Source organism: Helianthus annuus, chromosome 11 (genome assembly GCF_002127325.2).
Source record: "Helianthus annuus cultivar XRQ/B chromosome 11, HanXRQr2.0-SUNRISE, whole genome shotgun sequence".
Classification (NCBI taxonomy): Eukaryota; Viridiplantae; Streptophyta; class Magnoliopsida; order Asterales; family Asteraceae; genus Helianthus; species Helianthus annuus.
Genome location: NC_035443.2, coordinates 149,750,008 through 149,763,013, shown reverse-complemented (window position 1 = coordinate 149,763,013; position 13,006 = coordinate 149,750,008). Strand labels below are relative to the sequence as shown.

Sequence of the window (13,006 nt, the reverse complement as noted above, 5' to 3'; positions counted from 1 at the left end):
AGTAAATCTTATCAATAACAATGTTAAAGTAGGGTCTGAGGAGGGTAAGATGTAGACAGCCTTACCTCTACCCGTCAGGAATAGAGAGGCTGCTTCCAGTGAGACCCGCGGCTAGATAGTAGTTTTGCATCAAGACTTGGACATAAGACACATAACACTCAGCAATTAAAAAACAAAGGCCGATTAGTGCATTTACTCCCTTGTCTTTCGGCTATCAACGCCACCACATGATGCATGATTAACCATCCACTCTTTTAACGTTATTTTCACGAAATTAGTAAAATAACATTAAAATTAATGCATTTTCACTTTTACCACCGAATGCCACACCGCCCACACATATATAAAGAACTCCTTGTATATATAAAAACAAAACCATCATCATTTTTCCCCTTTCGTCATCTTCAACCCCAAACCCTAATTCCAAAATCAAACTTCTGTAACAAAATTCTCAACCCAATTCTCACAACAATCATATCATTCATCTTCAACAACTCATCATAGCGTCAAATCAAAGCAATCAATCACATATTCCACACAAACAAAACTCACAATTAACAACAAACACTAACGGATCGTTAATCGACCACGATGTCGACCAATCTATGGGTCGGTAATCTGGCCGCCGGTGTTACGGATTCAGATTTGAAGAATATGTTTGAGAAATTTGGCGGTGTGAGCGTCGAAACGTGTTCTTTGTTGCGAAATTATGCGTTCGTGTACTTGAAGAATGTGGAGGATGCTAGGAGGGTGAAGGAGAGTTTGAACGGCGTCGTTTTGCGTGGTTATCCGTTGAAGATTGATTTTGCTAAACCGGTTGGTGTTATTTTGTTAGGTTTACGTTGTTATGAATTTATGATTGTTCGTTTGGATATGGTGATTTGTATCATTGCTTCTAGTATATGGTTAATTCGTAAACATTATTGTTTTTCTGAACCAAAAAAAAAAAAACTGTGAAATTGAGTTATTTTATATGGTAATTTTCATCTAATTATGAGAGATTTCGCCTAGGGTTTTCGTTGCAAAGATTTAATGGTTGATTTCTATATTTTAAAAATGAGATGAAAAAAAAGCGACAGAAAGTGCATTGAAAACTTGCAATTAATCTTTATGAAAAAACTCAAAATGCATATCTCTAGCAAAATCGAACGATGAAAGTAAACGTAAAGTGATGCAACTTTCGAACTAAGCTTTATCGTTAATGACCTGATTAAATTGATGCAAGTGGTATTTACAAAATTTTGGATGGGTGGACTTCTTGAGGAACGAATTTGTTGTCGGTTTTTCAACGTGTGGAAACCAGTGTTTTTTTGTACCTCATTAGGTCTTGAGTGTATTTGGAGAAGAGCTAATCTAGGTTTCTTCTTTTTTTAGTTCTTTTAGCAATGTAATTCTTGTACTATAAAGGGCTTTTACCATTTAACAATGGGGAATGGTTCCTATTTCAAGTTGGACCACTAAGCAGAACTGAAGACCACATATACAACATTCTTTTGTCATATTAATTGCTTAAGTTAGTCTAGGATGCCCCTCTTGCTTAACTGACAATGATCGGTAATTGGTAATCCTTTTTCACATGCTGAACTGGTGTAAGATACGATTTTTAATGCACAACATGCAAGCCATTGTGCTATGAGTGATCTAGAATTTTCTATTTCAAGGTTGGTAAATGATGTACTACCAATATAAACGTTTCTGTACAAGTCATGTGGAGCATGGACACATAAACCTAAAACACGATCCAAATAGAACTTATACAAACATAATTAGATGACTCATAACAGTTGATCTTTCAGACGCGTCGAGTGAATCAATGAAGCATCCAGTTACTAGATAAGAATTAACTTTTGATGTTTTTGTTGGCACCAGTTTAGTTATATGTCGTCATTCAATAAACTATTTTGTATGGTTTTATTTTCTCTTTTAATGGGACCATTAAATTTGAGAGTGACAGTTACCATAGTTATTGATAGCGCAGATAGCGTTCGCTATCGCGCGCTTCGTAGCAAAGGGCCAAGGTCTCGCAATCTGTATGTAGCGACTGAATAGCGTGATTGTAGCGGATTCCGGCTGGAAACCTGCAATTTCTGCCGGAAACTTGCTGGAAAATAGGAGAAAGAAGAGCGGGCTGCGTTTTCTTGCGTTTTAGTCTTTTTAGGGTTAAAAAACTTTATGGATTTTAAGATTTAGCCCATCTATCTTTCGTTAGTTTACATTTAGTCCCTAAAACTTGTAAAAAATTGCATAAATTAGTTTGTGTATTTTTAACATTTAACCCCCCTATTTTCACTAGCTTACATTTGGTCCTTAAACTTCTAAATTTATACATAAAAAGGTATAAAATTGACATTATATATGTTTAAAAAATTTATAGATAGCTATTTTTTATTTCTTAAATTTTTAACTACCTTATCTCTAAACACGGAAGGGCGGGCGCTATTTCATCGCTATCGCTACGTAGCATATAGGTACCTTGTCACTATTTGCTATCGATAACTATGACAGTTACTGAATCACAATGCACATAATAAGACCAAGCAAAATTTACATGGTAGAATATTAAGATTTATGCTCTTTTGCAATGCACATAATAAGAAGTATCGTGAGAAACAATTATATTTCTATCTATTATGAGATTGTTAGGGTTTAACATACACATTTAGATTTGCACACTTGTCGCCTTTATCTGGAACGCTCTAATTTCTCTTAGTGTGTACGTTTCCGAAAATGTTGGAAACCGTTTCTTGTTTTGTCCTATGTTTATTGTTAAATGCTCCATTGCGTATTTCATTTAGCAACACATTAGGTGCTGATAGATCTGTGCAGAGCAATTAATGAGATTTTATTTCTTTTATTGTTTTATTTGCTTAACGAACTTCTAGTATCTATCTAAAATTCTTCTTAATTGTGTGGTAGGCTAAACCCTGCAAGTGTCTGTGGGTTAGCTGTATCGGTACTTCGATTTCAAAAGAAGATTTAGAAGAAAAATTTTCTAAATTTGGCAAAATTGAGGAATTTAAATTTCAACCGCGCAAAAATTCTGCTATCATTGATTATTTCAAACTAGATGATGCAATTAAGGCTTTTAAAGCTATGCGTGGATCTGCGATTCGTGTGGATTATTCCAGATCTCAATCTGCAAGAGTAAGTTATTTATTTCCTTTTTATTAATGAGAGTAAAGTACAAGGATGGTCCATGTGGTTTGCCAAAATTTTGGATTTGGTCCCTAGCTTTTCAAAAGTACACAAATGATCCCCGTGGTTTGCACTTTGTAACGTATTAGTCCCCAACCAACAAATCTAAAGGTTTTAGCATGTCCAAGTTAGGGACTAAATGCGTTACAAAGTGCAAACCACAGGGACCGTCCATGTACTTTTGATCCTGCCGAATGATGGTTTGCACTTTGTAGCGCATTTAGCCTCTAACTTGGACCTGCTGAAACCTTTAGATGTGCTGGCTGCCTGGCTGGGGACTAAATGCGTTACAAAGTGCAAACCATAGGGACCATCCGTGGACTTTTGGAAAGTTAGGGACCAAATCCAAAGTTTTGGTAAACCATAAGGACCATCCGTGTACTTTAATTTTTTAATTTTGTAGCCAATAAAAGACAAACGATCAATATTTTTATAATCTTATCACCCTTCATGTTTATTTAACAGCATATTCTGCCATCAGAAGGTCCGAAACGGAATGAAGAACTTCCAAGTAATGTTTTGTGCATATCTTATCCTCCCACCGTTCACGTCAACGAACAAATGTTGCACAATGCCTTAATATTGTTCGGTGAGATCGAAACAATTAAAAGTTTTCCTTCAAGATTCTGCTCATTTGTCGAGTTTAGAAGCATGGAAGAGGCTCTACGTGCGAAGAACGGGCTGCAGGGAAAACTTTTCAATGATCCTAGAATATCAATTACGTTCTCGAGAAACGAACCTACACCAAGCCCATATTTTACCGGATCCATAGGCCCAAGGCCCGTTGCATTAGCTAATGGAATGCCATTTCATGCACCACATTTGGATGTGATTGCTCAATGTGGGCGTGTGATTCCTCATGGTGTTGTAGGACCCGTTAGCTCTACGCGACCTTTTGCTTTTCTGGATTCAACTGTCGGTGGGCCCGACCCTAGTTTTGTCACTGCAACCGGGGATCTAAATTGGAGGTCGTCTCCTTCGAATCAGATGCTTTCATCTCCTTCAGTAGGTATGAATCCGTTGACCAAGTCAACTCATGGGACATGGGATGATTTTGATGCAAACCAAATTCAAAGGGCGCCCAAGAGGTTGAGAACCGATGATTATACGCCCATAAAAGAAACGAATAATCATGCTCTGTTAAACGATCAAGTATTCAGAAGTGTTTCCCCAAACACTAGATTCACGAGGAGTTCGAACGTTGATCGTGCTGATGTGAACTATATGTGGCGAGGAATCCTTGCAAAGGGTGGAACGCCTGTTTGTCGTGCACGTTGTGTTCCTATCGGAGATTGGATTGGATATGAGATGTAAGTAATTTGTTTCTCTCATTGATGGACCAGTCTTTTTACAAACTAGCATTCTGACACGTTGCGCGTTGCCGGGACGTCGAAACTTTAAGTAACTCAAATTTGTATCGTAAAATATTTGACCTGACATGTTTCTGAACAAATTTACGACAAACGTGTATACTAACTGAAAATGCACATAAAAATAAGCACGATAACGTAGGTTATTTGACCTGACTCATTACCGATAAAAATATACGTCGAAACGTGAACCAACTTGGATTTTTACCAAAACGTACTTAAAATAAGCATGTAAGAAAACAGTGTTTTTGTGTGAAAGAATTGTATCGTGCGTTGCGGTGGCTGGAGACATAAAGTAACTTGAATTTATACCGCCTAATGATAACGTATTATATTTGACCCGACTCATTTATGTCAAAACGTAGACCAACCGAGAACATACCTAAAAATAAGCATGAAAACGTATTATATCTGACCCGCGCACATAAAAATAAGCACGTAAAACTCGAGGGGAGAGGTCAAAATGACAATTTACATAGTTTTTAGAAAACTGAGGGGGTGTACGTGTCAATGCTGAAAGTTGAGGGGTTGAGGTACACAAAAACGAAAAAATTGAAAAGAAACCACTGTAGCTGATTTTGAATTTGTCACCCTTAAGTGTTAGAAAAATTTTTTATATCTTTTTTTATTTACATTATTAATATCTCAACGTCTTAACATTTAAGATTATGAATGTGACAACATGCAGGCCTGAAATTGTAAATTGTTCAGCTAGAACAGGACTGGACATGCTGGCAAAACATTATGCAGATGCTATAGGATTCGATATCGTTTACTTTTTACCCGATAGTGAAGAGGATTTTGCTTCGTATACCGAGTTTCTACAGTACATGGGTGATCGGAACCGAGCAGGTGTTGTTAAATTTGGTGATGGGACCACTTTATTCTTGGTCCCACCATCTGACTTTTTAGAAACGGTTTTGAAAGTTTCTGGTCCTGCCCGTCTTTACGGGATTGTTCTGAAGTTCCCACAACATGCGGATCGTGTACCACCGGTTACCGCTACATCAACTACTTCAGTTGGACTTTCTTTAACACCTGAACTTGTTGCATCTCTGGCTTCTTTAGCTAAGGTCAACTCTAATGGTCAACAACTATCGGGTAATACAGTGCCGGAACCAGTGTTAAATGAAAGACAACTTCGAGGAAAGATGTATGAACACGAAACTTCCAATCTGACTGGTGATTTCATGCAGTCAAATAAAGTCAACGGCCCTATGCAGGCTACTCAGCAATACCAAGCTGATTACCCACGTGATTTGCACAGTGTGGGTAATGTTGTTACATCATCAAGCCAGGTATACAATACTAATGCTTATGAAACACAAAGTTTGGTGCCAGGTCAGCAAAAGCTGGAGTTTGATGCTGATAAGAATCAACGGTACCAATCAACACTACAGTTTGCAGCTAACCTCCTCCTCCAGATACAGCAGAAGCGGTCAGGAACAGAAACAGACGGAAAACAGTAAGGTGGCTTCTTTCGTCAAGGTATTACCGTTGCTGACCCTAATTATCTATACACACACATACGTATATATGATTCTTTAGGTAATAGTTTAGATATGTGTCCATCTAGAGTTCATTTCTGCTCTGTCATGTTCTGTGTTTTGTGTTTTTAGTGTTCTGCTGAAGTAGTTGGTTTTTCAAATTTAGAAAACGGGTAAGATACGTCATAGGTTAGTTACTGGTAACCACTTTAAGCAACAGCTAGCAGTTAGATACCATGGTTCGATCATATTAATTAGGGTATTGGGAGTTTTAAAAGGTCAAAACATGCCAGTTTCTAAACAAGGGTTAATACCATAAAAATCTAACATGCTTACTCGTTTTGCACAAACTTTTGGTGTCCTTTTTAACGAATTTTGACAAGTTTTGTCCTTTACAAGGAATTTTGTTGCACGTTTTGTCCTTTAGTCTTAACTCAGTTAGATTTTCTTGTTAAATCTTGTCACCCAAGGGTCTTTTAGTCTTTTTACCCATTTATTTAATATTATTTAAAAGAATAAAACAAAATATTTTAGGGTTGACTCTTGAATTAAATGGGTAAAATGACTAAAATACCCTTGGGTGACAAGATTTAACAAGAAAATCTAACTGGGTTAAGCCTAAAGGACAAAACGTGCAACAAAATTCCTTTTAAAGGGCAAAACTTGTCAAAATTCATTAAAAAAGACACCGCCTGATAAGTGGTATTAAGATAAAGGACAAAACTTGTAATTTTTCCGTTTTTTTATACTTATGTTTCAAACATCTTCAGAGACTTTAAGGTACCAAAAGTTTGTTTCAAGGCTTTTTCGTGCAAAATGAAAAAAATATATATATATATTGGTTTTCTATGGTATAAACCCTTTAAACTTTGTCGGTCTTTTAACAAGTTTGGACATAGTCAAAGACATGTCAGACTTGATAGATTTGTTGTCTGAAGTGCATGATTCTGCTCCTGATTTGATTGTTCTCTACGTGTTTGGTATTATGATTTCATTTATAATCATATCTCCTTTATTGTATTTCCCTAATACATGTTATATACACACACTTTCTTTGTTTGTTTTACTCGACATGTATTTATAAGTCAGATATAGTATAGCAGTACATACAAGTTTGTAATATCTAGACATTTGCGTCTTAATCTTGACCTCTTTTTCATTCCTATAAATTCTAGTATCTACTTTAAAAACAAGTTGAACCTTTTTACGTGTTCCGACCAAAAATTTGAACCTTAACATAACCTCGATTACCTTTTAACTACATTCTCGTTTAGCGCTTGACCTATTTTTTAAACATGAAGAATCTGCAAATTTTCTAATAATCAATGGTACATGTATGTATATAAATACGAAAAAGTCAAAATCGTAAACTAAGATCGGGGAACCATACAAATTGGGTGATTAGCTTTTTTAATACTGGATTAGTTTAACTAAGCAATTAATTGTTTGTAAATTTATTACAAAATAAATCGTCATGTCCAAGCAATGTTTGTGCCTTACTTCCGTTCAAAACACTCATCTTATTACGGGTGATAAAATAAACTGAGTTGCTATGCAGTTAATATCTGTGATATATCGGTTATCGGTTCCCATGTAAAATATCAGCGTCAAATATCGGTCAGAATATTGGTACCGATCTTATCGGCAATATTGACCGATTATAACCGATGTATCACCACCGATATTATCGACAAGATTGACCGATATAACCGATGCATCACCGATATAATACTGAATTGTTAGTGTTAAATTACTATATATATAATTTCTGCATGATATTAAAGTTACTGATATCCCATCAAGATAACATATGTTTCAAATATCGGTCATCGCATAAGCTGGATAGCTGGGTTGACACGTTTTTGATAATTTTTGTAAATAATCGATTGCTAAATTTTATTTTATTATTTTTTATATAATCCATTATCAAATGATTATGTAATATTTTATTATTTAGGACAAAGATTTAGCATTTTGAGTAAAAGTCATGGGGGGTTGCAACTTGTAAGAATCTAAAAGGTTACTTGTTTGACCCGTTAAAGGTTTATTAAATTATTATATCATAACACGTGCATTTTGTGATGCCTTTTACGGAACATGTAAAATTTATATTGTGGTCTGTTACTATGCAACTCAAATGAACCAGATTCAATTTAGTGGTATGAATTTGCTACATTAAAATTAAAAACGAACATAAAACATGTATGTTGTCATGTCATATACCTGCAATGAGTCCACGAGTCGTAAATCCTCGATAGAAATACAACAACCGTATTTAAGGCTATCGTAACAGGCCAGACATGACACGATAAGACGCAACATGATAAAACACGATGACTTGAGACGATAGCCACAAAGACGTAACGATAACTTACCATGTCATTTTTTCCAAATGCGAACATGACTGGTTTAGAAACAGGTTAACATGAAATGACCTGTTAACAAACTTGTTTAGAGACACGATAGATATCACATGTTTAGAAATCTGTTTAGTGAAACAAAAATTACCAAAAGTTCGTAAAAGTCTTAACTAATACATAATTAACATATTGATCTATAGTAAATTTAAATCAAAAGTTCATAAAAGTCAAATTATAACATCCATCACAACTATAAATAGGTCGCTAAGGCTATTGTGATCATGACTCTCATGATCACCTGACCCTCCACATCAGCTTTCATGACCATCATGACGTTCTACGTCAGCGCCATGTTACCCCACTCTCATCCACCACTCAAATCCACCACCATATATGGTGTGATTATGCCCCAAACTATCATCCCCATTTTTTAAAAATTATTCTGTGTAAAATACATTAAACTAATTAAGGAAAAGGAGGTGCATGGTTGCCAGGATTTAATTCATGCAAACCATGGTGGTTCCCTAAGGGGGGCGGTGTAGCACGCCATCCACCATAGTAGGTGTCAATCCATGACCAATCTCATGCCTCAATACCTCTTAGCCTAACAGGTTAATAGTTTCCTAAACGTGTTCACCTATTTAAGACACGAAACTTATTAAGTCCAAACACGAAACATGTTTTGTGTTGTGTTAAGAGGTACGTGTTAGAAATACTTAATAAATTCCACCCATAGCAAAGTTATTGGTAAGGTTTGAGGAGGTGGGATGTACTCAAACTTTACCTTTTCGATAGAAAATTAACTTTGTTCCGCAGAGGGACATGATGATCAATTTGTGCAGCATGTTAACGGTTAATTTACTAATAAACCTTTCTTTCGATCCTCTAAAACTGTGAGTAATTAATGCGTTTTGACATGATGGGTAAGATCAAATAAAAAGTTTATTTTGCCAAAGTAGGATGAGAAGGAATCTTAACCATTCATTTTTCAAATCAATGGTTAAGATGAAAGTGTAGGAGAAAGGAGGAGTGTAAGGTATTTTGGGAAAATTCTATTTATAGACTTTTTCTCTCCACATGCAAGGCACATGCATATTCCACTCCCATTTTTTAAACGTTCATAACTTTTTTATACGACATTATTTTTTATAAAAATTTCACCGTAAAATCGAGCGTTTTTTTATCTTTAATTTGAGTACCATATTGCTATATAAAATATGAAGACTAAAAAAACCCACTAAAATGTGTTGTATTTCTATGTTGTATAATATTTTTTTGTGCTGGATTTTTGTACTATATTTTTGTGCTAAATTTTTTGTGCTTATTTTTTTTTCTCAATTTTTTGTGCTGGATTTTTTTTTGCTGAATTTTTTCGTGCTATATTTTTTTGTACTAGATTTTTTTGTGCTATATTTTTTTGTACTACATTTTTTGTACTATATTTTTTTGTACTATATTTTTTTGTACTAATTTTTTTCGTTGTATTTTTTAAAAACAAAAGGGGTGCCACATGTCATTTTCACTCCTATTTATAAGGACCAAAATGCCCTTCATTCCTACTTATTAGGAGTGCCGCATGTCATCATCACAATCCTTCTTAGGCTACTTAAGCAAAATTTTTAGTGGATCCTTCCCAAATCACATATTATTCAACGTATACAAATTTCATGAGGGCCAATAGGACTTTTCATCGATTGGGTTAAATAGACGGCTGCCCTATTTTTTTTTTCATTTTTAGTTTTAATTTAATAATTAATGTTAGTATAATATAATATAATTATAATTGCCCCTTTCAAAATTTACGATTTCGCCCTCAGTTCAAAATTACGATTTTGCCCTTAGTTTAAAATAAATTTATGCTTTTATCCCCAGCTAAAAATTACGATTTTGCCCTTAGTTCAAAACTACGTTTTTTCACCGTTCAAAACAAAATTTTGGTTTTGCCCACAACTAAAAATTACGAATTTGCCCTCAGTTTAAAATTATGAGTTTGTCCTCTTTTAAAAACTTATGATTTTGCCCTCGGTTAAAATCTGGAGTCTTGCCATCGTTTTAATTTTTTTTCAAAACTATAGTAGTTTTTATTTTACTTGCTTTACTCAATCTAACTTTTTTGTCAAGCAGGTGTCTAACACTCGCTCATTGTTTATGACAATTTACTATTTTGCCCCCAGCTCAGGCTTGCCATCTTATTTTTAGCAAAACTATGACAGTGTTTTGGTTTAATTGGTTGAGACGATATCATTTTTTTTGAGATCGTGCTATGAGTAGTATGCACAAGTAACTAAAATACATGCGTACATGTTATTAAACTAAGAAATATTCGTCTTAGCGCCCCGCAACGCGGGCGAGGCATCCACCTAGTTAGTATACATATACTATGAAGAATGAACAAATCATATAATCAATTCTTTTTTGTTTTTTTTAGGTTCAATCATCTCTTAACTTTAAACCTTAAATAAACTTAAACTAATATACGTCTTTAATAATTTTAGCTTTTTATTTGATTTGGTTTTTTATTTATGACTTGCATCTGTTAACCTATGATAAAAAACAGAATACCTAGGTGTATTCCAATAAACTTCTATTAAAAAGCGAGTTGTATTTAATTATGGTATGGCAAACTAGACCAAGTATTTTAACCATGTGAGTGTCGTAACAAATTGAGCGATACCGACCAAAACCGAATATCCACTGCATCATGTAGGGAATCCCACTTGTGTATTTTTCAAAAACAGCTTTTTTTTTTTTAAATAGATTTATTATTTAGATGTTTGTAACCATTTAAATGCAGTTAAAAAAACCCATTTCATGTCAAGAAAGAAGTATTATTCGTTATGTAACAAGCAAAAAACAATGAAAAATGGTTACTAAAATTATGATATTATAGCAAATACACAGGTTGTATATATGTGTAAGTTTTAAATGTATCAACCGTTTAAAATATTTTAGTTTTAACTTCTGACATGTTATTAAAATATTACAGTATATATATATATATATTTTCTAAGCCGCTTTTGAAACGGTTAATTCACATCCTCTCAAATTCTACTTTTAAATCAAAACCTTTCTAATATACCTTATGTTGCTATACTACGAACTCTTTGGTAGATATATACCTTTTAAATTAGCCGACGTATTCACCCCTTAGGTTTCTTCATGTGAGCTATACAACCAAAATTAGCAATATATTTACCGGCTCATAATTATCATCCTCGAACCCCATTTACGTGTGCCACCGTGCATCTTCTAAAGTAGAAATCCAGTTTACGAGTTGGGTGTTTTGTGTCGATCTCTTTTTGTTGTTAATATATTTAAAACATACAAAGATTTGTCCGCTTGACTTGTATTTCAGTTGATAACGACTCAAAAGTGTTGTCTTATTGTTAATTCTAATTTATAGGTATAGGTATTATAATAATTTATGTTAGTTAAATGACTAACAAGGTTTATGTATTTATTTGAAAATGTAGGGCAAACGAAGTTTGGGAAGAAACTCGAAATGGATTATTATTTGACTTGGACAACATGGTCAAAGGTTTTAGTTTAGTGTAGTTTATTTTACTTTTACTTTTTTAATGACAATTACTTTATGTATTGGGTTTGTTTTAGTGTATACTTTTTGAATGGTTATATCTTTTGCGCAAGAATGACGTTAAAACTTCGAATAAGTTAAAATCTTTCATGGCATTATTAAATTGTATGAATTCGTCCTCTCATTTTATCTTTAGTTTGTAATTACGATTCCGTCCCCAATTAAAAGTTAAATTTTGATTTGACCCCAGTTCAAAATTACGATTTTACCATGAGTTCAAAATTAGGATTTGCTCTCAGTTCAAAACAAAATTATGGTTTTGTCTTCAGCTAAAAATTATGATTTTGCCTCCATTTCAAAATTACGCTTTTTTAATGACAATTACTTTATGTATTGGGTTTGTTTTAGTGTATACTTTTTGAATGGTTATATCTTTTGCGCAAGAATGACGTTAAAACTTCGAATAAGTTAAAATCTTTCATGGCATTATTAAATTGTATGAATTCGTCCTCTCATTTTATCTTTAGTTTGTAATTACGATTTCGTCCCCAATTAAAAGTTAAATTTTGATTTGACCTCAGTTCAAAATTACGATTTTACCAGGAGTTCAAAATTAGGATTTGCTCTCAGTTCAAAACAAAATTATGGTTTTGTCTTCAGCTAAAAATTATGATTTTGCCTCCATTTCAAAATTACGCTTTTTTAATGACAATTACTTTATGTATTGGGTTTGTTTTAGTGTATACTTTTTGAATGGTTATATCTTTTGCGCAAGAATGACGTTAAAACTTCGAATAAGTTAAAATCTTTCATGGCATTATTAAATTGTATGAATTCGTCCTCTCATTTTATCTTTAGTTTGTAATTACGATTTCGTCCCCAATTAAAAGTTAAATTTTGATTTGACCTCAGTTCAAAATTACGATTTTACCATGAGTTCAAAATTAGGATTTGCTCTCAGTTCAAAACAAAATTATGGTTTTGTCTTCAGCTAAAAATTATGATTTTGCCTCCATTTCAAAATTACGCTTTTTTAATGACAATTACTTTATGTATTGG

The 13,006-nt window shown here is 33.9% G+C and overlaps 1 protein-coding gene across 3 annotated transcripts; it reads left to right on the top strand.

Moving 5' to 3' along the window:
• Window positions 1–374: 374 nt before the first annotated feature.
• LOC110920577 (flowering time control protein FPA) lies at window positions 375–12,092 on the top strand. Of its 3 annotated transcripts, XM_035979194.1 has the most exons (6): window positions 387–816; window positions 2,917–3,144; window positions 3,661–4,505; window positions 5,254–5,788; window positions 5,907–6,053; window positions 11,886–12,092. In XM_035979194.1, exons 1-6 carry the CDS (start codon window positions 592–594, stop codon window positions 11,928–11,930), a joined length of 2,025 nt encoding a protein of 674 aa, XP_035835087.1. In that variant the 5' UTR covers window positions 387–591; the 3' UTR covers window positions 11,931–12,092. The 3 variants fall into 3 exon arrangements, with proteins under 3 accessions (XP_022020430.1, XP_035835087.1, XP_035835086.1); XM_022164738.2 differs by having other exon boundaries at window positions 375–816; window positions 5,254–6,053; XM_035979193.1 differs by lacking the exon at window positions 11,886–12,092 and having other exon boundaries at window positions 5,907–7,221.
• Window positions 12,093–13,006: the final 914 nt, after the last annotated feature.

Coding starts and splice junctions, on each gene's coding strand:
- LOC110920577 (XM_022164738.2), top strand. CDS start 592: ATGTCGACCAATCTATGGGTCGGTAATCTGGCCGCCGGTGTTACGGAT. Junction 3,145..3,660: donor CCAGATCTCAATCTGCAAGA/GTAAGTTATTTA, acceptor TTTATTTAACAG/CATATTCTGCCATCAGAAGG. Junction 4,506..5,253: donor GATTGGATTGGATATGAGAT/GTAAGTAATTTG, acceptor GACAACATGCAG/GCCTGAAATTGTAAATTGTT.